At 33.0% G+C, this 25,416-nt stretch overlaps 1 protein-coding gene across 1 annotated transcript in view; it reads right to left on the bottom strand.

Annotated features, from left to right (window-relative positions):
* Positions 1-182: 182 nt before the first annotated feature.
* LOC123718900 (polypeptide N-acetylgalactosaminyltransferase 2-like) overlaps positions 183-25,416 on the bottom strand; it is a 45,812-nt gene continuing 20,578 nt past the window's right edge. Inside the window, exons 2-10 of the mRNA XM_045675876.1 lie at positions 16,337-16,572; positions 15,422-15,520; positions 15,132-15,199; positions 13,184-13,371; positions 5,736-5,849; positions 4,686-4,864; positions 3,613-3,819; positions 3,173-3,345; positions 183-1,615 (exon numbers count right to left, since the gene is read on the bottom strand). Of these exons, the coding sequence (XP_045531832.1) occupies positions 1,344-1,615; positions 3,173-3,345; positions 3,613-3,819; positions 4,686-4,864; positions 5,736-5,849; positions 13,184-13,371; positions 15,132-15,199; positions 15,422-15,520; positions 16,337-16,572 (1,536 nt within the window). The 3' untranslated portion in view covers positions 183-1,343. The remainder of the gene's footprint in view (positions 1,616-3,172; positions 3,346-3,612; positions 3,820-4,685; positions 4,865-5,735; positions 5,850-13,183; positions 13,372-15,131; positions 15,200-15,421; positions 15,521-16,336; positions 16,573-25,416) is intronic.

Below are 25,416 nucleotides of genomic sequence, written 5' to 3'. Positions count from 1 at the left end.
GTGATTAAAAATTATATTATAATGAGATTTCAAATAATTAACAGGACGGTTTAGCGTAAAACTAATTTGAATAAAATTTTATAAAAATAAAAAAAAACTTATCTTAAATTTAAATAACATAAAATAAACTAATAATATCTACTAAAAGTATAAAGAAATATATGTTACAAATACATTGCGACACACAGCTAATAAACAATTTTTAATTTAATTGAGTAAATTAAACATTATATATTGTTTCATAAATTTTGAAGTTATTTTTCAAGCTTTAATATAAACGTGAAATTAAGTAAATACACTTCTTATAAAACAGGAGGTTTACAAATAAAAAAATAATAATTGCAACAAAAATCTTATAAAAATATTTACACCAACAGCTTTTCTTAAACCTCTATAAACCTACTCATTTTCCATTCCACAATCCCGGCACATTATTTACATTGGTAACTTATGTATTGTGAATGTGTATAATACAATGTATAAATATACAGTGATGATCTGTGAACTTAAAATTATAGTCTTATCAATTGGAATGTCTAATTGAGATTGCTAATTATATTATCTATTCAATAATTTCTACTATATGGTCTATATGCATAGGTTTCGTATTTTATTGTTCTGTTTTTTATCATGATTGTCCAAATTAGTGAAGTGGTATTCTGGAAATGTAAAGAAGATGTAATCTAAATGTAACAAAACGACGACTAGTAGATGTTAATAATGCCACAAACTTATATGTCTCGATACTCAATAAAATCTCTGGAATTTGTCAATATATTAATTATTTAATATTAGAATATAATCGATTCTGTCGATGTATGTCATGCATGCACTAGACGATGCTAGAAATCTGAAGTTTGTGATATGATGTATGAAGAAGTGCACTTTGCTAATATTAATCATAGTTTTGGTGTTAAGTGATTAATATTAATTTCTAGATACTAGAATCCGACTTAAAAATATCCTCTTAATATAAGGAGTGATGCCATTAACGACTACTACTAATATCTTTGAAGAAGGCAGTTTATAAGTCTTCATACACAAACTGAGCTACGTGACAGAACATAATAAAGGCAAATACTTCTAAGCGTACATACAAAACATTAGATATCCTTTAAGCATATAAACGCTTGAATTCCACGTTGTAATAGGGGTTATTACATAAAAAAAATCCTGTTATGTAACAATTAATAAATTTAAATTTGTGTTCTCTAATCACGCCAGTACGCCATTTCATTGATATAATTAGTGTTATAAATGTAAAATCTGTTGCTATGGCATCTTGGTGAGGCTCTTAAAGTTTATAATAACCCCATTATTAGCAATAACTAATTATTTAACCATCAATAGTTAAAAAGTTGACTGGATTTACTTCTATCACATTTTGTTAAGTATAAGGAAGGTCTATCCGAGTCCAGACATGCGTCTAACTTCGAATGCTTTATCATTGATCCCTTGATCTTCCAAAGCTGGGAGTCATCAGATTGGTCACAAGGAGCGAGAACTGCTGTCACTCTATCATCAGAAAGCGATATACAGAGCGTGTGGTGCCGGATTAGGCCGTTGTCGTATAACCACTCTTGGTTCCCGCCTGAGTTGTGGCATGGGTAGAGACCTGAAAATAGCGATGCGTTTGAGAATTAATACAGAACATTTAAAAAATGTGCAATGAAATATACGTATTTTATACGAACTGATTAAACAGGAGCTCCTAATCGGTAAACTTCTAATACATTATTAATTATAGTATAAATATTGATAATAAATTTAACTACTTAGTCTGGCCATAAATACTGTTACAATTAAAAATAAACAAACTATTACATTTGAATTTGGAATCTGTCATTTTTATATGATTGTTCATTGGGTTTTCTTTTTTTGGCGCCAATACATTGTACAATATTTTATAAAGAGAACCGAATCGCTGTGATTGCATTACACAAAGTAGGTATGGACCTAATGCAATTTTTAAAACTCTCCATACGCTTGGTATTAGTAAAATATTTGTGTACCGGGCTATTCATAGGTCCAAGGAGACCTCTGTTTGTGACAGAAAAATCTCGTCCACGTAGTATTTATACGAAACGGTGGTCAAAGCAGTATGGGAAAGAATTCGAAGAAATCCAGTCCGAAAGAAAAGATTTTATCTCGGAAGATGAAGATAATACCTAGAACCATGTCACGTATTTTAAAAGATGACTTAGGACTTATGACCTATAAGAGACGTACTAGTAATTTCTTAACTGGTATTTAAAAAAAGAATAGGATGGTAAAACCAAAACAACTACTGAAGCGGTAAACAAAGGATGGTCACAGAAAAATTTGGTTTACGGATGAGATTTGAGATTTTTTACAATTGAGCAACATTTTAACAAACAATATGACCGTATTTATGGTCAAAGCTATAAGAAAACTTTCCAATTAGTCGACAGAGTGGGCACTATCCGACTTTAGTGATGGTCTGGTGGGGTATTAGTTATGAAGGAGTGACTGAGCCATACTTTTTTTTAAAAAGTATCAACACTTCGGCCCAAGTGTATCAAGATACCATTCTTGAGAAGGTAGTGAAGCAACACCATGTTCAATTACCAAAAATGGTCCTTCCAGCAAGACTCGGCGCCGGGTCATAGAGCTCGGTCTACGCAGTCTTAATTGGAAACGAACGTTTCAGACTTCATCAGAGCTGAAGACTGGCCGTCGTCTAGTCCCGATTTTAATCCGCTGGATTATGATTTGATCATAAATGCCATGATAAATTTTAGTCCCTAACACGATCCGTACGATTGGCAGTGAAGAATTTTCCCATGGAATGAGTGCGTGCTTCTATTGATATCTGGTCTCAACACTTAAACGACTATATTGCAGCCAATGGAGATCATTTCGAATAAGCTTTTTATTTATATTTTTTTATATTTATGTATTAAACTAATACACTGTAAAAGTAATTAATACGTAAACCAAGTAAAAAAATTATATATCACGTATACGTATGTATGGCTAGACTAGGTATAAATATTATAATATAAATACTTAAATATCAAATATATTTCAAAAAGCATGGCTTTTTTCGTTTTTAAAACTAAGCTGAAGCTGGGCTTCTTGTTACAAAGCGACATTAAGCAAATGTCAAACGTCAGTCTTTTCATTTCATTTTATCATGTTAATCACGTACCCAAGGTGCCATCAACGAGATGACCCATAGTGTCCAGACATCTGTTCCCCTGCCGTATCGTGCGGTAACCTCCAGCAAACGCGGGCACCTGGAGCTCTGGATAAACATGTTCGAGGTACCAACGGAACGGTTTGCAGTGTAACTTTTCTCTTAGAGATTTTCGCTCGGAAATGCTGGAATTATATAGGGTAAGAAGTAGGTTTTAGAAGTAGGTATGAGAACAGCTTAATTAATATCTGGTCTAGGTTGATACACAAAGAGGTTTTAGGTTATAACAAATTGACTTAACATTACGGTTCAGAGCACAGGTTTTTAAAATCAATCCTTGGATTTTCAACAACATTAATGTTTAGTCTCCAAGCGTAGTACATAAACCAGTCTTTCTACAATAAATAATGGCAAAAATCTCGTCTTCAAAAATAGCTTGAAATATTACTTACTCTCCAAAATCAACTTGTTTAGCAAGGGGTTGTGAGCGATAGTATAGTTCCTTATAATCATCCATCCACACCTCAGCAGCTCTTCTGGTGTTCCTCGCAAAGACAGCTCCAGATCCCCCAGGGAAGGTGTACGGATGACGCTTCCTGAAGACATGTCCCACGCGAGAGCATGGAACTATCTCTAGGGAACCACCACATTGCCATACTCTGGAATATGATAATATGTTTCCTAACGTGAACAGAAAGCTCCATATCAACAAAGTGTACGTATATATACTATTTGTAGTTTGATTACACAACTTTTAAATATACTCCTAAGCAATACCAAAAAAATATGACAATAATTTCGGACAGGCGTACAAATTGTTTTGAAGAGGTTTAATGCGATTTATGGTAGGCGCTATTGTATTTAACGCTGACTTCGATTTTGACTCCTGAAATCAAGGGATACATTATGTAAACTCAAATGTTCTGGTATGTGATAAAGCCTCAAACCGGTCAAAAATTTCATTTAAACTTGCTGAAAACGTTTTACCTATAGTTACGATAAATTGATGGTGAATTAAAATCCGTTACAATACAATGTCATTATTATTACAGCTTTTACAACTTCAAAATAATTTTCAAATGGGGTATATTACAAGGCTGAGTTCACTTCAAAACTTTCCCAATAAAGATGAAGTAAACTAACTTGATCAACATAAGTTACGGCAAAACTCTGTAACAATTTACACGATTTAAAGGTTTATTTACTTTGTAAATATGAAATCTAATTAAATGGCAATTGTGGTGTGAAAGCTGTACGTCGTCTTTTGGTAAACTCTGTTTTGCAATAAAATACAGTCTCATTGCCGACCTACATTTCGCTCGCATTCTTAGATTCAGAATCAAGACAAAGACTTAAATATGACTCCGCCATATTACTTTCAATTTGGAATTCTAAGCTGAACCTATGACATCGACCTAACATCAGCCCGTCTCGATGCTGTAACATTTGTTGGCAAGACTTTTTATTGCTATGAATTCTTTTGTAACATGTTAATGGCAATGACTTTAACTAGCGGATAGTGTACCTGAAAGAGATTTCAAGGTTCTCTCCTCCCCAGACGTCCATCCTCATATCGTATTTGCCGAGTTTGTTGAAATATGCCCGATCCATACTGAAGAGACCCCCAGCGATCATGGGCGTACGGATCACTTGGGTTGGGTCACTGAGGCGGCCACTTCGTTCAGCATGCGATAGATATTCCCACTGAAATGTATTAAAAATATTGTAACAATATCAACGACAAACGACGCAGTCACAGAAGAATCGTATTTCTGTATTCTTTTTGATTAAATTTGTTGAACATTTGATTTCCTACATTTTTTAAAATAAAATAATCATAATCTACGTCTTCCTAATTTTATTAATTTATTGTCAACCTATTAGATATATGTACTTACTTTTAATTAAGACGCATAGATAGAAGATGAAGAGGAGTTTGATTTGTACATATATACATGTACATCATACAGGATAAACTAATCACAATTAAACATCATACCGATGTTTTGCAACATGTGGGAGTAAAAAATGTTCTAAAAAATCATATCTTAATTCCAAGCCATAAAATGAGTGCTTTAATATTCATTCACTTCAGTGAAGTTCAAGGTTACTCGGTCCATCTAATATTTCTCAAATGACATTTGATCTAGGTGAATATTTAATGACAGATATTATATCATATCGATTTTAGCGGCAAGGCTAGGCAATCATTTTAATGATGTAATTATTTAGCAACCAAATGAAAATCCTATTTCCCTTATAAAATGAGCAAGAGATTAGTGGTAAATTGTGCGATTCTGAATTACGAGGTCATGTGTTTTTGTTGTAAAGTAATAGGGTTTATGTGAGCAATGACTACTTAGTACTCACGGCGCTGAAAAACCCCGTAGGGAAACCAATATATCATCATGAAAAATGATCAACGGAATCGGAACAAGCATCCTACAAATTTTCAGGTTTATAATTATTTCTCAAAATAGTAAAAGTTTTGTTGATGTGGTTATTTCTTTCCGGGCGCTTGGACCTTCATTAAGTATACATTCCGAAAGTAGCCTATTAGATTGCACAGGCTCACCTTGAATACCAAGTTCCAATCGAAGCCGCCGCGTAAGTCCGCTGATGCACCAATGTACTGGAACGTATCCATGCTGATCACGTCTATAACTGGGCACACTACCCGCGTTGGATCCTGGAATTGTTGAAATACAGAATTATTATTATGCATTTATTTGAATTATACTTGGTATGTATGTCTTTTAATCGTATATTTTCAAAGTTAAAATATTTAATATTTTGTACACAGCATAATTTAACAGGATTTAATAGGAGTTGATTTTACTACTCTACTTTTATGAGTACTGCTTATTCAGTGTTAGTTTCCTAATACAGAAACCAGGAATATACTTTTTTAATAATATTTTTTGATTGAACTACATATCAGGAGATTCCGTTTTCTGCAGTAAAAAAGTAAGTTTATAATTATGTTTTTTAGCCAAATATTTTATAATTGTAAAAATTACACGTTCGAATTTAATACATAACAAGTGATGTGAAATTGCGCAGGGGTTTACCGGAAAACGTAGAAGATAGAAGTCATAAAATTTGTCATATCACAATGCATATGCAGAGCATTAAAATGGGTGGTATGCATAATTATTATTGAAAGAAAACAATTTTTTAACCGGATTAAAGCTATTTGTTTATAATAATAAAATTATAATTATTTATATTATAATTATGTCCCCACCAGCCAGCCTACCTGCCATATGTAAAGGGAGTTACAGATAGAATTAGACGGATCCTAAAACGAGCTTCTATTAATACAATTTTCAAGCCACACAAGAAGATACAGCAATTCCTAAGACCAATCAAACACCCCGTTGTAAGATGCAGGTATATACAAACTGGATTGCGACTGTGGCCCGTCTTACATAGGGCAAACTAAACGGAATATGTCCAGCAGACTCAAAGAACACATTGCGGACATAAGACATAGACGACACACAAAATCAGCAGTCTGTGAACACACACTAGATAGGCCTAATCACTACATACGCTTTGACCAACCGAAAGTACTTGCGAAAGAAAAAAGATTATTCCCAAGATTGGTACGCGAAGCCATTGAAATAAAAAAAAAACACCCGAAAAGAGAGAGAGAAGACGGCCTAAAATTATCAAACACCTGGGATCCAATAATATCCAAATTAAAACCCCAAGACAAACAATCCGCGAAAATCGTGAGTCATTTCTGCAAAAACCCGTCATCTTTTAGTCAATACCAACTCCGGGGAAATAAATACAGATAACACAACTATCTCTACAGCTGTGATACTTTTGACATTCAACACCGTGACCACGCACGCTGAAAAGCACGCGAAACATCGGAAAAATTTAAATTTAAAATTATGTAAAATAATTATAAATTTATAATAATACAAATAGCTTTAATCTGGTTAAAAAATTGTTTACTTTTAATGTGTAAAAGCTATGTTAACCAAAGACAGTACTATAATTATTATTCCTTATAAATACTAATATTAAACTCGAAAAGTGTCAAGTTATTAATATTATTATTAACAAAAAAAGAGCGTACTCCCCACTCAATAGCAACCTAATCTAATAAATTGGGTGTCCATTGTTTGCTGATACCTTTTATTACAAACCTCTAGGCTGGTTTGGGGAAGTAAGAAAATAAGAATTTATTAAAATGAGATGTGTAGAGAAACTGGTCGCACTTGAGAATCTGACATCTGTCTTCGTTCCATACAAGGCTCACTTCAAGCTTAGACGGACAAGAAGCATATATGGGTACGGATTTAAAGGCAGTTTTGTATTAGTTAGATCGGAAATTGTCTTGATTTGGTATAATTAAGGTTCGTTTCTTTAGTAAAATTTTCAGAAAGCTATAAAGTTCAGGTCAAACTAATCATCTGAGTGTGGGATGAGTAGATTAGATACCGATCAAACTATTTCAATTACGTTGACACACGTAGTAGGTACCACATAAGCCACTATAATTGTTATAACAGTCTCCAGCTTTATATTGAGTAAAGTTTATCATTTCACAAACAAAAACTGAATTAGAATTTAAAAAAAAAACAATCGACTTATATCCGTTTGGAATTTTTATATTTACTACAATCTTTAAGGTCGGGGCCTCAGATTTCTGTATCTTTTTTATTTTGTCATATTTTTTTTCTTAATAGACTAGTAGGTGATCAGCCTTCTGTAACTGACACACACCGTTGACTTTTATGGTCAGGTTTTACTTCACCGTATGTTGAACGGACACATACACAGTGGTTCACGGCAACCGACACTGCTAAGTTAGCTGATCGCTATTCTGTTCCTTTTTTTAATAGGCTGGATTGGAAAAAATAGTGAAGAAAAGAAAAAGACGTGCCGTTTGATGTTACATAATTTCTTGACCGTGACACGTCTACCTTTTACGACAAATTAACATAACGTTACGTACATATTAATATTTAATTTAAGATGAAATTAGTGGGCCTTGGCCAATATTTCGGTTTTTAGATGAACGCCATGTACGGTGTGAAAGTGAAGGTCATTTCGGTACTTATTAAAGGCAAAAATACAAAAATTAACATCTATTTTATAGGTATTTATTATGTGAAATAAGCGCGGCGTAATACATTTGTAAGTTATATTATTAATTACTATGTATTTTCCTCAACTCTTAATTGACTTTGAATTTTGAAACGTATGCAGTAAAAGTGATCTGAACTAAAGTTGAATGGAGTTATATTAAAATATCTGACGACCGGTTGAATGGACAGGCCATTTGAATAATTAAATAAAAAAAACATGATTAAATTTGTTAGTAAGTTAGTTAGTAACGTAAGTTAAATTATGTATATAAAATACTTTCTTGTCTAAGGTAAGGTCTTAGGTTCTTTTTTCAGCTGTCAAAGAATATCAATAACTACCATCTACAAGGTCACGTTGACACCAAATGAATGAAGAGTTTTATGTCATGTGTCAAGGTCCACAGTCGTGTTACGCGAATGTCACGGCTCAAACCGGATCCTACTCGTCCAGTAATGACATGGTTAAATTAATGTTGGTCTTAACACGCGATTGTAACTCTTATCTTGTTGCAAGAAGATTTAGTTTAACGGAAGAGTGTTGAAATTTTAAATAAATACGTAAGGTGACTTGAAATTAGAAGATTGGGTTACAGATGCGAGTCTAATCGTAATTTTGATTAAAGATGTCGTAAGGTTATGAGGTAATTTATGGTACTTATAAAATTGTTATGGCCTGTTGACCGAACTGTTTATTCCAATTTCACGTAGAACTTAAATATCCCCGATTAAATGATTGTAATTAAGATTTTGTTTACAAAATTAGCTTATATGTATTGACAAAGACTAATAATTAATTACAATAATCCACGAAGCTACACAAAATGTATGTAGAGTTCTACCAAAACCGCATACCTTTTTTGTGTGAATTAAGTTTCCTCTTCAAAATATTAATCGGTATGAAATTGAAAATATTCGATAGAAAACCCAGATGCTTAGTTGAAATCGCTTTGAATCGTAAAAAACATCAAACACAAAAAGTTATTTAGTTGGCAGACGATTACGTATTTTTTATTGTATGACGTCATTCTACTCTTTGAGTGACAAAGTATAAAATATTATACTATATATAACTTAGTACCCCCTATTGCGATACTTGGACTCTAAAGATTAGATTAAAGAATACCGGCAAATTCCCAATTGTTCTGATGTACTTTCAAATTCCTAACATCAGATATGTAACGAGTATTGCAGGAAGTGTAGAACCTTCCAGAATGGCGTGAGGTCGCATGATTACGTTAGAAACAATGAGTGGACTTCGCAATACCAGGGGGTGAAGGGATACAGATGATCTAACTTGCGCAACCTGCATCTTCCGCTCACCACGCTTGAGCAACTACTGTATGGAATAGGGCACGAGATATAGCGAGAAATTCCTGATTTATCTATTCAAATTAGCTTAACCGAATTTGGTTACCATCGTCCCGTTTTACATTTTATAGTAACCTTTAATTTTAAGTGCATAACTTAGCCTTTCCCTAAAAAAAGACTCCTAAACCTCCATATAATAGTATTTTTACATTACTCTTTGGAACATCAATCAAACTTAAATAGTTTCAAGAGTTGTTAAAACGCTGAAGACTAGATAATGACTTGAGATTAGAATAATTGAATTGGTCCGTTTCGTAATCCGATGGATCGCTGTTCGCCTGTAGCTTGAACTTGATAAAAAGTAATGCGGTATATCGTACATGAAGCAAGTTACTTTCAAAGTAAATCGGTTTTGCAATATTGCAGTGGTCGAGATGGTTCATCTTGGAAATTTTCACGTTCTATTAAAATGTGGCCAAGACGATTTCATATTGCCGTAACAAATTCATTTAACACCAATTTTCTGTCCTTGTTTAATTGAATTGATATTATTTAAGGAATCGAGTTTGATTGAACCTTATTTCAGGGTCATTTAAAATCAAGAACTGTTTTTCCAGCAATCACTGAGCTCTACCTTAAAAATAATCTACTATACAATGTTATTATTTACAAGATAACTTAATAGTTTTTATGTATCTTAATATGCATGCAAAGATGTAAAATAAAGATTAATTAAGAATCTAATCTCGTTTGTTTCATAAACACTGATCGAGTGTACAATTTGATAGATTTACGAGTTTAAATTTATTACCATTGCGTATAACAAAATAACAATCTCTTCGACTACAAAATGTTGAATTTATTTCAAATAAACTTCACAAAAGTATGTTGTAATAATATTGCAAGTACTTTATGTGAGATTTACTTACAACATAGTAATTTAGATTTTAGAATGTAGTTTATTGTATCTGAGCACTTTATAGTCGTTTCATAAGTTTGATAAGTACAAATATTTAATAGATATTATAGTTTTATGTTCCATCCCATTCATGCATTAATTTTAAAGTCTAGTGTGCCTGGCTTGCCAAAGCGTAACTATAATTGTTTAGCCGGGAATTTAATTGAGGACATCTGGATAACACGCTACGTGCCTTCTGAGCATTTGAGCCTTTATTATCCTAGTTATAGACTGTTTTTATAACCTAGTTTATAACTTTCTGTACAAATGGGGAAATAGAAGCAGGACAAGACTATTGAGCCAAGAGACAATGAGTTAAGGAACAAGTGCTGTACCCAAATAATGGCACAGGAAGGTCAAGGGTTCCACGTGGAGAAAGGAAGGAAGTCTAAGATAGTAACTAACAATGAATTACGATGTTAATCGAACGTCTAAAGACAAGAAGCCAGAGACAGGAACCGATTGTTGACAATGCAGCACACGAGAACAAGAACAATGACTAGAAAGCACGACCAGAATATTAATATAAATAGGACCTTCAGATAAATTATAAAAATACTGACGGCTGGTTGGCATCAGCCATTTCATTCTAACTTTAGAGTCTACTTAAGGCTTCTGCTTGGTTCGACTGCTCGATCGAATTGATTTGACTTTGACGTTTATAATCCCTGTGGCATAGAATAACAATAGCAGCTTACAGTAACGCCATTGCTTCGACATATATAGCCTTCTTTTACTTTTATAAAATTGATTTGTAGGTTGGAGAAAATTTATTAAGAAATTAAAATTATATTAAATTATATTTGCTGTGACAATTTAGAACGAGAGCTCTAAAAAAATTGACTATTAGTTGCAACTTTTCGCATGTCTGGAAATTGTAAAAACCACGCACTAAATGACAAATACCAATATAACGCTCCATTTTATTCGATCATTATCATTAATGAGTATGGAAGTATGCCGTCGTGGAGACGACGTGATGTGTATCGTAATGTCAAGGTCTGACTTTAGCTTAACAAATACCTGTCGCTTATGAAATATTCTTCTAGAAGCAATCGAAAATCATCACGTTTTTTCGTCCTATTAAATGTTAATCAAATAGGAATCCTGTTGCATTAATCTTTATAACTGCTATTGGCCAAGATATAATTTTCTTAGTACAGGTTTCTTCTAGTTCGTATCGTTTATGGGTGGAATTGTAAGTAATTTTCCATGAGTTTCTGACCCTCTTTACTACTAGTTAAAAAAAAAGATTAAAGCCCCTTTTTATATAAAACGTTAACTGAGTCACAGTTGGAGTTATAATACTAAAACCACCATTGCTTATGTTTACCATCTTCACATGGTTTATAAGTCATTTGTCGTTATATATATTACTAAAAATAGCCTTGCTTTACGGACTTCGTCTATATACGTCACACTAATATGAGAACTACTATAAAGATGACACCTGCCCCTTCTGTATAATAAAGTTGTGAACCGTCTTTTCGTTATGCATTACAAGGTCTTATAACAGAATATATCAGTATAAGTGAAAGGATAGATACTATGGTGTTTGCAAGAATCATTTTTAAACTCTTCTTGGAATAATAATAGCTATTATAATTTATTTCAAACGTGTATATAATTAGTTATATATTCCCAATAGCGTGTTTACGTCAATATTTAGTTTATATAATCCCAAATAAAATTCCAAATGAGATTTTCGCCTTAAAAAAACGTTTCAGAGCTCTGCTACGGATGATTTGTAAAGGAAAGTTATAAAATATTTTACGTTAACTATTCAATATGAAATATTGTTCGTTCCTTGTATTGCAGTCAACATACATACAAACTCGTTGTCGGAGGTTATCCTTCTGTAGGCCAATTATTCAAAAATAAATTACTGGAAAATTAATGAAGTAATTAATTGAACTTAAAGGCAACTTTATTAAAAAAATCAAAGAAAGAAAACCGCATATATGTAATTTTCCCAATTTTTATATAAAGTAAATTTAGATTTAAAAGTATGTTTATTTATTTAACTAAAGAAGATGTGGATTTCTACTGATTTAAGTTTGAAGTTAGTAATTTAATGTACTAATACATTGCATTACATCGTCTACAGTATTGGTAGAGTATTGGTAACCTCTGGTTGCTTAACAGTTGCCGCTAATTTATTAAATTACCACCAGTATACTCTATTATTTAATATACTGCAGTCTCTCTAACTTATTTATCTAACAAAATATTTACAGATAACTGTCATTCCGATCACTGCTATAACTAAAAAAAAGAGTGATAATGTACCAGTACATGATCACTCTATGTATTTGTATATCTATATTCACACTATTTACATACTGTATATGTGCTAATGATAATATCAATAAATAAATAATCTGCATTTACTGCACAAGACGTTATGCGATAGAATTTCCATCTAAAGTTCTAATATGTAACTACTAAACGAATACATCAGTCAATAGCGTGTATTTTTTCTCGATCTCCCTTTGTCGATCTTCGTGACGTTTCATCCGTAACTCTCATGCGCCTCTAGTTTTTTTGGCGTCACAGTTGTCCATTGTTGTAGATTTCGCTTCCACATTGCGTTGTTCTAACCTGTTAATCAATATATCCTGAATAAACTTTATTCAAAGTATTTTTTACCTCTTTAATCCTCTTAAGCAGTGGCTCCAGCCAATGAACGTTGCACTCCACATGTGAGTCTAAAAAGGTGAGTACCGGTGCGGTTGCTGCATCTGCACCACGGACCCGAGATCTCATGAGACCTTCTCTCTTTGTGTTTCTAATGACATGCACTTTTCGTATTGCTCTGAGTGCAGCGCCGTCTTCAGCTGAAGAATAAAATGGCGCATTAATTTTGAAACAGCTTAATATTAACATCAACTAAGCATTTAAAACTTTTCTCATGAGTAGTATATCATTCATCAAAATGAAAAATATGTTTACCGTCTTTAGATACTAAGAAATACATTACAAGTTATTAAGTCTTTAATAATTAATGTTTTCACTATCATTTCCAACCAGTCTAAGCAACTATTCTAATTAGGTGTTGTAACACGTATTAAGATTGCGACTTTGAATACAATTGTACAAAATACAATGTATGTGAAAATAGAATTCGTAATACTATATTTCTTTCAACGGAGAATTTCGCAATATCTATATATTACAACATTTTATGTTTTCTCACAAGATTATATGTAATATGTTTGGTAACTATTGTTTCGTTTAAAATAATTGGTTAAAAATGAGGCAGAATTATATCGAAAAGGCTGTAAATGATTATATCACAAATGAGTTATTAGGGTTGCTAGCATTTCTGTTCACATTGATACTACGTGTTTGTGAGTTGTTCCCACAGTAATGTAAGTGCATCCTATTTCACAGCTCCTTGCCGATAGACATCGGTTTTCTTAGTTATATATTCATTATTTTTTTATTTAATAACACTAATTGTATTAAATAATAATAATAAAGCAGTCACTTAGTGCTAAGGAGCACGATGGCGATTGGCGATTTAAAAGAGCAACGGAAAGTTTATTGCCAGATCTTGATCAGAATATTACATAGTAACTGATTTTTTCAATTGTTTTCGTATGTATGCAATTTTCATAGAATAATTTCATAGGTAATTTTATATATTACAATATTGTACAAGTGAAACTTCTTTATCGGCGTTAGAAAAACAATTACCACGGTTGATTCGAAGAGATTCGAAGCCAATAATAATTCTATTACAATTCATGAAATTCTGTAATAATCTTAGTAGTAATAGGTAAAATAAAAAAGTGTATTATTTGTATTCATGTCTCTGATAATAAAAGCATTTCGTTAAACTTTATATAATTTTACTTTATTTAACCAATTTCTGTAAAGATGCATATAATAGATCATTTTCCCAAAAATAAGGTCATAAAGAAGTTTCACTTCGTACGTGTGTATATGTGTAGTACATGCACACATTTTTAATTCTAAAATACATATACTAATTAAAACATGTATTCAGAACTTAAATAAAGATCATTTATAAAGAATCAAATGATTCAGTGTTACATAAACTCTCACTGAGAAGCTGTTAAATAATAAAAATGTAAATTTTTGCGTTAAATTGAGCGTTGGGTATATTCAAATGTTTTATGCACACAAAGTGAAACAGAATTGCTTTTTAAACACATCGTTACAACAAATTGTGTATAATCAAGTGTTGCGTAATTTGTCCATGTAGTGTGAAGTATATTTTTACAAAAGCGAAGTCCCTTTATGCATACGCCATACGTGTTATCTTAGCTTAGCTTTATACGTTTTTGGCCAGAGACAAAAGAAGCAAATTGTTTTATTGATTGGATAATCCATCATTGTGCCTGCCACACACCGTCCATTATTTTATATAAGATATACTTGAGGCTGTCCTTACAAAGTTTTACTCTATGATACGAACAAGTGTTGATGACACAAATAAAATTATTTAATTCTTTGGATCCGTGTTCGAACGCACAATCGCGATACTGCTGTATACTAACTATACAATATATACACAGCACGTATATAGTTTTAAAAAAGTTACAGTTTAAAAATACTTAAGTCAACTTACGGTTATCACTAAAGTCGTCGACTAGAATTATTTCCTTAATTAGATGTTCTGGGCTTCGATTCAACACGCTGAAAATAAAATAAAAAATACAATAATAATCTAGTAAAGCAGATAAAGGGGTTGAGACTGACGAAACCTTCCTGACGACCTTAACATTTTTAGATTTCTAAATTAATCCTAAGGTAATGGGAAACTTCAGGTCCATATGTTGCAAACAGTGCTATTGTATTAAAAAGGAAAAAAATATTTGTGTATAATTAATTATTCAAGTTTTGGTATAAATTATATACCTGACAATGGTTCTTAGGAGAGTAGATCGCGCTTCATTATGAAAGGTTATGATAACGCTGGTTTCGGGCAAATCTTCGTCGTATTTTTTCAGCCGGCACCTGAAAATATGTATTATATTAGAAACGATAATACACCATATTCTTGATAGGAACATCGTATAAATTTAATTTATCAAAGTTTAGCCTAATAGCTTTAGTTTGAAATTATCCATATGAAAATAAATTCCCTTTCAGAGTTTGGAGACTTAGCACTCTCCAAATTACGATAAAAAAAACTCGTGAAATTACAGTTCTCGTGATGTCAAGAATGTCTACTACGAGCAAGACCTTTACAGTGTAGAGGTAACGTTCCCGCGATCGATGTTAAATGCCACTTTTAGTAACCCAGTTAACTTGTAACTAACTCAATAATATAAACTTCTGTAACGTTTGTTACGTATTTATAAAGTAGGGTTAGAATTTATGTAATAAAATCTTTTATTATCTGATTGTTGTTTGATCCTTTTTATATCCAAGACTCACTTTGGACACACTCAAATTGAAAATTGTATAATTTTTACACATATTTTAGTTTTACGTGATAATTTACGTATATAAGTGAGAATTATTGCAGCTAAAAATATATGATCAATATACACTGATAAGTTATAGATCCCGAAGTATACTGAGGTAGATATATACTTGGTTTGATATGTAACTTATTAATCTTAAATTTACGATGTGGATAAATGTTTGGTATGAATAGAAGTCTAATTAATACTTTTCGCTTAACACTCTTTGTACTTATGATTGAGTGTTATTTATATCACACTATGCCTCAATGACGGGATATGCTATATTTATATTATATTCCAGCCTATGCTACATTATTCATTAAAATTATATCTTTTATAAAATTGCTATTGCACGACTTACATAGCATTTCTCGTATCAGGCACACCTCGGTTGCTAGGTAACGCATCGGAAGCCACCTGATTGAATCTGTTCCTGAGGTAGGGGTCATTGTCCTTTGCCCCACCAGCGACATAGCCTGCCTCATCGAAGTACTTTCCAGTACTGCCTGTGCCATACTCCTCGAGTGATATCGGACTGCTCTCAGGTTCTTCTATGTCTGCATGCTGCTTTATTAATCTAAGTGCTATGTTTTCTTCCTGTGAACAAGGGAACGGTGTGGTAAAAAATCTATGTATTTTCGTCGGCATAAGGATATGAATAGGCCATAAGAAACTATGATATATCATCTACTATCTACTGTGTATTAATCACAATATATTAATTCGGATTAAAGAAAATTATGCTTTATCGATGAATATAATATTTTTTAAAGAAGTTATGTCATTGTGTATATATTTAGAGTTTTAAACAAAACAATTAAAAAGATATTAGAATTAGTTTCAATAGAAGTTATAATAAAATATAACCTTATAAATTACTTACTATCTAATAAGGAATAAACTCCACGTCACTTTTGCAGACGATAGAGATTTACCAATAATTATTGTAAAGTTATCCGCTTATGAAAGCCTTAATTGAAATACTTCGCAACTTGCCCAGTTTAAATTTTATACGCCATGCGCATCTACAAAATATTATGTTTTAACTAACAAGGAAGCTTTAAGCTCATGTTTTATGGGGCATAACTTTACATGTACGAGACTTGTTAAATATTTTAGTCGCCCATAGCCTTCACATCACTGAATATTTATCTTATGGCCCTTTGTTAGGTAAACATTTTCATTATTCAAAGGTAATGTCGTCGAAAAGCTGATTTAAGTAATGTTTTTACAAGCTTTGACAAAAATGTATTACCACATATTGTAGAGATTTCTTTTGAGATCATGATGCATTTTATGTATGTGAAGGTTGGAAATCAAGAACCGGGTCAACAATAACCACTTAGACCACTTCGGGTAGGTCTAATAAAGCCATATTCGTGTAATAAGTAAATAGCAACACCGCGTAAGTGCCTCTCTCGATCTCTCAATATCCTTTTATGGTGGCCCTCTGATACAGAAAAATTAAGCCAGCTCTATAGCTCTCATGGAAGATCACCAGTAACATTATGCATACTTGCACCAACCTGGAATATAACTCAAAACCACAGGCGTCGCGCTGAGGCTTTCTAGTGGAACGTAGGATAAACGTTTTTATTGTTTTAACTGAATAGACCCGTACCTTCTAATTCAAAACTAGAATAATAATAGTTTGCTTATTTCGTTGTTTACTTTCAAATTTATTTCTCATGTACCAACAAAAAGTTCGAAATGGTAAATATGAGGAATTTAATAAAGAATTTCCCTTTGTACGAAACGAAGGCAGACGCATATTTGCTTTACAACAATTTTAATAAAAATAGCATACTAGGTAGTTAATTTTAGGATACGTGATAAAGGATTATACAAAAATGTAATAAAATGTTATTGTTAATTAATAATATGTAAGCCGACCGGATTTCACCGTAGCTATTTATTATCAAAGTTCGAGACTTAGTAAGATTTACACTCTTACATATTATAGAGAGAAAAGGATTGATTTTTAGTTTGTATTCGCTAAACTATGTAACTTCTAAATCAATTTATAATTTTTTCATAAAAAAACAAGACATCCGAGAATAAATGCGTAAAAATATGGCAAAATATAGGAAAAAATATTTATTATATTTACGATCACATTAACGCGGGTGAATTACACTCCTAGTCATATATTTTGGATTCGATATAATTTAATCTCTTAATCTAATTCTGTCCGAATTGAAAATAAAAGTAGTAAAGAATAATTAATGTTGTTACAATTAAAAAATGAAGTTCCCTTTCAGAATTCGATTGTATACAGTTTTTAATTTATTATTATTAGTGATGTTCCGGACCGGTGTGATGCCGGGGCTTGTCGCCAGTTACGCAATATGAGCCAAAGAGAGCATATCAAATCTCAACTTCCGAGCAAACTGTCAAACGAGCCGTGACTGATCCACTTATGAGCAATTACTGGGGACAAATATGATCTGTTTATGACGTATCGAAATGGATACCATCCTACGCGATTTTTTCATTGTGTAAGTACAATTTTGATCGTCGAATTACGTAAGACACAGTCGAACTTCACTTGATACTATATTCTTATTTTTTTATTCATTGTTCGAAGGATCCATCGGATTTTTATATGTTTTATTAGAATATGATTATTTTTTCTACGCCCATCAAATAGTCCTTTGTGATACTTTGTCGTAATCTCTATATTGTCTATTGTTTTATACTACAAACGTATATATACATGTAAATAGCTCTAACACTTTATTACGGGTAACTGAACAGTGCAGTCGTTCACAATGATTCCTATGTATCTTTATAATTTAAAATCAATAAAAATACAAAAAACCAAGTGTATAAAGAACTTCGGTGTCAGTAAATATCAAACTAATAAGTCTATACTTATGTTAATAAAACATATTAAGACATTGCTTAATGCAAATGAAATTGTGGGGAATAGCTAAAATAGGAATATATTTTTATTTATTGATTGTCTGACAAAACATGCCCGTAGCGTTTCTCTGAGAAAATAGATGTATTGCGATGCCGCGGGCAAAACTACAATTGGGCAATTATTATTTTATGTAAAGTTCTATGGTTTTCAAACATTTAAAAGACCGTATGAAATTTATGGTAATTTTGTGCAATTACATCCTACAACGTGCTAAAACAAGAATAACTAGTCTTGTATCTTGTTACTTACTTCATCTATACAATTTTCTTTATGTTTGTAGAGAAAGTTGAGGAAGTGATCAAATGCTCTAATATTATCGTAAAGCTATTACACGTTATTAATCGTCTGTGGAAGTAATATAAATGATTTATAAAATAAACCGTGAGATGTTATGCATGATAGTAATATAGTATGTAGTTCATAGTAAAATATTACTACGAATTATGACAAAGACGTACAGAATGTGGAGATTTTATTTCAAGATTTCATTAAAACTACACATATCGCTGTTTTACTTACTGACTACTACTACTTGTCTGAATGCATTCCCCTAAACCTAAGAAATGTTTTAATCCCCTAGGTATGGAACATAGGATGTCCAGCCTTAACACCATTTAGGTAGTTCACGTCTTTATATGGCTGTTAAAATATTTGTATGGTAATCTCGACACGTTTCCAATGCTTTGCTTATCACAAATCAAATGATTTCAATCTGAAGACTCAAATTGTTAGGTATCACTGCGTGAGAGCAACATCATTTTTATCTGTGGTACTAATGTCATCTATCAAACTACCTGTCAACTGTCTGTTACAATGTCAATGCGCAGCCGAATTCATTGTGTATTGTTTGGTTATATAAACTAATCCACTTGCATAATAACTTGTGAAAGTTACACGTCCTTGCGAGATCCGGTTTCTTTGCATTCAGATCAAAAACCTGGTATGGACAGTAGGCACTCGCAGTGAGATTACGTTGGATTAGTTTAAGCACAATTTTTAATACTGTCAGTCTTTAATTATTCTAGCACTTATATATGGAAAAATGCGGAGTAAGTTCGTTTGACATATTGAGTATAAATATAGTTATAACATTATTTTCTTGTAATAAATTAATCTGATTTCTCATAGAATTAGTTGTGATAATTGACTAATTGGTAGTAATTATGACCACACTTATATAAATAAATATTTTTTACATAATATATAATTGTTTTACATTTCGTGTGCTTTTTGATAGCGCTATTTAATTAACTAATTCTAAATTTAAAAGTTCGTCAAATCTGAACTTTTGTACACAAATAAATGAGTTGAAATTTCATATTGTCATTAGAATTAATAATAGAGATAAAGAATATGAGTTTCATATGTTAGTTGTTCCTATTTTTACATCGTATGTATATAAAAGTTTCATACTAGAAGAGCTAATTTTATGCACCCGTGGGAGGCTTTCACCCACGGGTTGGAAGCCGAGTGTCATTTACAGGTCATATGACTCCCCCAGAAGAGATATTCCATATTAAATTTACTTTAAGACAACATTTAGAGTTTATTTTTGTACCTAGGCGTAGGTTTAAGTACTTTATTACTCCGTTGGTTATAAAGCATAAATAAGGTGAAATAGTAATTATTTTGAGTTGAGGGGCAGGTCGGTTAACGATCTACTTTGTAACTATTTACTGTACTGTGTAACTAGATATTTGCCCCGTACTCCATATTTAGGAATACAGAACTGTATGAGATTTCTTGATTCTTAGATTAATTTAATGTATTGTATTAAATTAATGAAATTCACAGATCAAATAAGATATTAACAAAAAAAAAATACAATTGAAAGATCTTCTTCAAACACAAATTATTTTCTTGTCAAGCCGACAATACCGCGCTTGATGCTAGAAAGAGTATTTATAGGTACAGACAGGATCGTTTATCAGGTATCTCAAACTTGAATTGGCATTTGAAACGCAAATCGCTTCGAACCAGCACGTATTGCCGCGAGTTTGAACATGAACAATGACTGTAACAAAATCAGTTGCACATAGTTGAAATTTTTAAACCCTTATTTAAACTGACATGAAGAAAACGGACGAACGAAGAGTCAGAAGATGAGGTTGAGGAGAGAGTCATAAATGCTTCTACGCATGCATACGAGGCTTGGGAAGCTGCTTAACATTAAAACTATCTGCCAATGATGTCGCAAGATCGTCAGAGCAAAGTAAGGGCTCACTCTGTAACTTAACAATATACCAGTAACAACAACGATCTCGATTTTTATAGTGAGTTTTTGTACCGTGCGATGAGCGATTCCAAGGTTGATCAGCGCTTTGGATTAGAGAACTAGGTACATCGAACTTGCATACAAAAACGCCGGGATCGGTTAGCGGTCAGAAGTTAGAGTAAAGGTAGTTTGAATGTGGAGGCTGATGCAGAAGGAATAATTATTCAATAATACAGTAATAAGTTTATTATTTTGTTACAGCCAACGATGCCATAATATACTTTCCGACATTTACTTATTTATCTTCTTTGGCTACCGACCAATACTTCCTCTGCAAAATAAAATTGCGCTTACTTCCTAGTTCTATATGGATTTCTAGGTACAAAAAACATGTTTGAGAAGTCACTGGTCTGATTCAAGCTCTCAAGAATCATTAATTTATATACGTCAAGAAATAATACATTATATTAAGATAATGTACATTGGCTTTACAGGGCTTATGCTAACGTTATTACATCTCAACACACCCCGTTCTGAAAATGGCTAGGATTTAACAAACGAGTTTCGAAAGTACGTGGATTTCTAGTCACGATCCCGTTTCGTCGATATTATATATTTTAAACCAAAATCACCTTTATTACAAGTTAGAGTGGTCGGTTTTGCTGTAAAATAGTTTATTTCTTAATTGCTTTTTGATTGTATTGCAGGGTTATCTAAGCGCTCTTTTCTTATTGAAAACTTGCGATTCACAGGTTCTGCAATCGGTAATAATAATATATATTGTTGTTTGTTATCTGTGTATCTTACTTCATTACTTCCTTCGTCAAGTCAGTTAAGCTATCTATGCGTGCCACCATACCACGCCTAGACTCGTTAAATTTATTTATTTATTTATTCATTTGGGAAACAAACAGATACATCTCTAAAAGTAGAAGTCAGAAAAGAAATATAAACATAAGAATTAAAGCATTGGATATATCCACAAAAAGTTTCACTAATAAAAAAAAGGATATAAAGCAAAACAAAACGTGACATGACAGAGAACAAAATATTTAAGTAGACAATACAAAGTTTCTAGATCGGTAGAACGACAGATATACTAGTAGCCAAAATAAGAAGAAAGATACAAGGTTTACTACTCGAATAGTTGTTTTAACCTATTCTTAAATGAAGCAGTAGAACAGTGCGAAAAAAGATCGATATTAGTAGTAGAATCAAAAGTAGAACACATCCTGTAAAGAGGCTCACGGAACCCAATGTTGGTTCTGGGAGTCGGAAGGTTAAAGGTTCTGTGCGAGCGTAGAGATCTGGCAGGAATATTGAATCTTATGAGTTCGAGAAGATTTGAACAAGTTAATTCATATACGCATATTTTTCTTATAATGACACAATCTATCAAACTACGCCTAGTACTCAAAGAAAGCAAATTATATTTTTTTTTAAGTACGTTATATTTAGCCCTACCACCGTTCATGCGACAATTTAAAATACGCAAAAATTTCTTTTGTACAGCCTCCAGTTGTGTGACATATATAGCGTAGTAGGGATTCCAGATTGGACTAGCGTATTCCAACTGAGACTGCACAAGCGGTTTATAGAGGTGAATATATGTTTTGTCTTTGAAAGGTTTGGTGACACGCGTTATGAAACCCAACATACGGTAGGCTTTATTAATAATCAAGCCTATGTGTTTATCTAGGGATAATTTGGAGTCAAGAAGGACCCCAAGATCCCTTACAGAGCCCACGCGTTCGAGGGAATGGTTTCCAAGGGTGAAGTTGGCCGTGATTGTTTTATATATTTTCCTTGTAAACACGATATGCTGACATTTACTGTATTTTAAGAATAATTTGTTTATTTTGCAGTAGTCATCTAGCCTATCGAGATCTTCCTGAATAAGTTCCACATCAGAAAGTGCAACTACCGTTTTATATAACTTTAAGTCGTCTGCGTATAACAAGTACTTGCAGTGTAAAAAACATTTAGATATGTCGTTGATAAATAAAGAAAAGAGCAACGGCCCAAGGATTGAGCCTTGGGGGACACCGGATGTCACTACTATTTGAGAAGAAGTAAACCCATTTATTACCACTGATTGAACACGATTAGATAGATATGCCGTAAACCATCTTAAAAGATTGCCCTTAATACCATTAAAAGACAGCTTTTGTAAAAGCATCATATGGTCAACCTTATCAAAAGCCTTCTGAAAGTCCGTGTAGATTGTGTCTATCTGATGTTTATTATCTAAACCGCTAAAAATATAATTAGTACAAACAAGGAGGTTAGAGAGAGTAGATTTACCAGCTGCGAATCCGTGCTGTTGGTCTATAATAACGTGCCTTAGGCTGGAATAAATTCGTCGGTGAACTAATCTTTCCAAGATCTTAGGGATTGCAGAAAGTATTGAAATCGGTCGGTAATTTTCGACATCACTCCTTTCACCAGTCTTAAAGATAGGCGTTATATAAGATAATTTCCAGCAATCAGGAAAAGTGCCACTGGACATACACTTATTGAATATAATCTGTAAAGGGACACACAATGAACGATGTGTATGCTTTAGAAAAACTGGTCTAATTTGATCTGGACCAGGACCTTTACTCGGATCAAGCAAATATAGTTCCTTGCTGATCTCGTCTACATCGAAATACAAGTTATGCACAAGGATCTGAGAGTCACTGGAAAGGCTCTCTTCAACTGTCACAGCGTCTCCATCCGAGTGAGTTTGAGGTTCAAATACTGACTGAAAATAATTTGAAAATAACTCAACTATTTGTTTGGGATCGTCGGATGAAATGCTGCCATACTTCATTAGTTTAGGGTAACCTAAATTACTTTGTTTTAGAGTGGACGTGTATTTCCAAAAATGTTTGATATTAGATTTAAGCGATTGTTCAATCCTTTCTATATAGCGATTATAACAAAGTTTCATAAGATTTTTAACACGTGCTCTTAATAAAGAAAACTCTTGATAGTCGAGTAAGCCTTTGTAGGTCTTCCAGCGACACCAGAGTTTCTTCTTACGATTAAGAGTTCTAATCAGCCCTCTGCTAAACCAAACTGGATACTTACGGGATTTAGGTTTAGAGAATGGCACGCAAGCAGCAATAATTGCATTTATTTTTGAGTAGAAGACGGTAACAGCATCCTCAGAATGGGACGTGGCTAGTAATGTCACCCAATCGACAATCGTAAATTAAAGTCACTTGTAATTATGTAATTAGAAAATCGAGCGCTAGCGTGTATGTCATGCAGTTTTTGAAAGAATTTTAAGTATGCAGAGGTATGAGTAACGGGAGAAAAGTAACAAGCAGTCAGGAGGAGACCAGCATGAGATGGCAAGTGAATGTATATTTCCTCCAAATCCGGGGCTTCAAACTCAGTCAATCTGATAGATTTAATTCCTCTTTTCACCATAAGTAAAACTCCACCGCCACCTTTTTTACGAGAGAATTCGAGGTTTCTGTCCCGTCGAAATACATCATAACCACCCGAATGCAACTCTCCATCAAAGACAGAATCCACCAACCAAGTCTCAACCAGAACAATAACATCAAAGTTGCTAAGAAGAATACTATTTTTGAGTTTATCTATTTTACTCTTGATGCCTCCACAGTTTTGATAGTAAATAGATAAGGTATTTTGAGCCATTATCCATAGTCAAAAATATGAAAGATAGGAAACAAGGTGAAAATTATAGAAAAATCCAGTTTCGCACTCCACACCGCAGTTAAAGAATATTTAAAGATCAAGATTCTAACAAAAAATATAGAAAATTTGAATACAATATAAAAAAATATGTAAGCTATACAAACGGGAATATAGTCATACTAATTTGGCTAGATCATCATTGGATCGCACTTGGATGGCTTTAGCTTCATCAGTTTTTCTGACAAACATACAAAGGTTTTTTACCCATACATACTTGTACCCTTTTTCCTTAGCGAGTTGCCTGACCTTACTGAAAAGTATTTTATTTTTCAGGGTAAGGTGCTCATAGAATCGATTATTGTTTGTAACGGCAGACACTGCCGCAGATCCACCAAGCAATTGATCAACTGATAGAGTGCCACGCACACGCGCGGCCGCGATAAAATCATCACGTTTTCTGCGAGTTGTCAACTGCAGTATAATATTTTTTGGGCGACCTGCAGGTACACCAGGCGCAACGCGGTGTACAGTTTTTATGTCAGAGTCTTTTAATTCGACGTTTAAAATGTTGCTGAGTGCAAAAGAGAGTTGCATAAGGTTTTCGCCTTTACTTTCGGGCACATTTTGAATCTCAACGTTGCAATTT

Source organism: Pieris brassicae, chromosome 2, assembly GCF_905147105.1.
Source record: "Pieris brassicae chromosome 2, ilPieBrab1.1, whole genome shotgun sequence".
NCBI classification, from domain to species: Eukaryota; Metazoa; Arthropoda; class Insecta; order Lepidoptera; family Pieridae; genus Pieris; species Pieris brassicae.
This window is presented reverse-complemented; position numbering and strand designations above follow the sequence as displayed.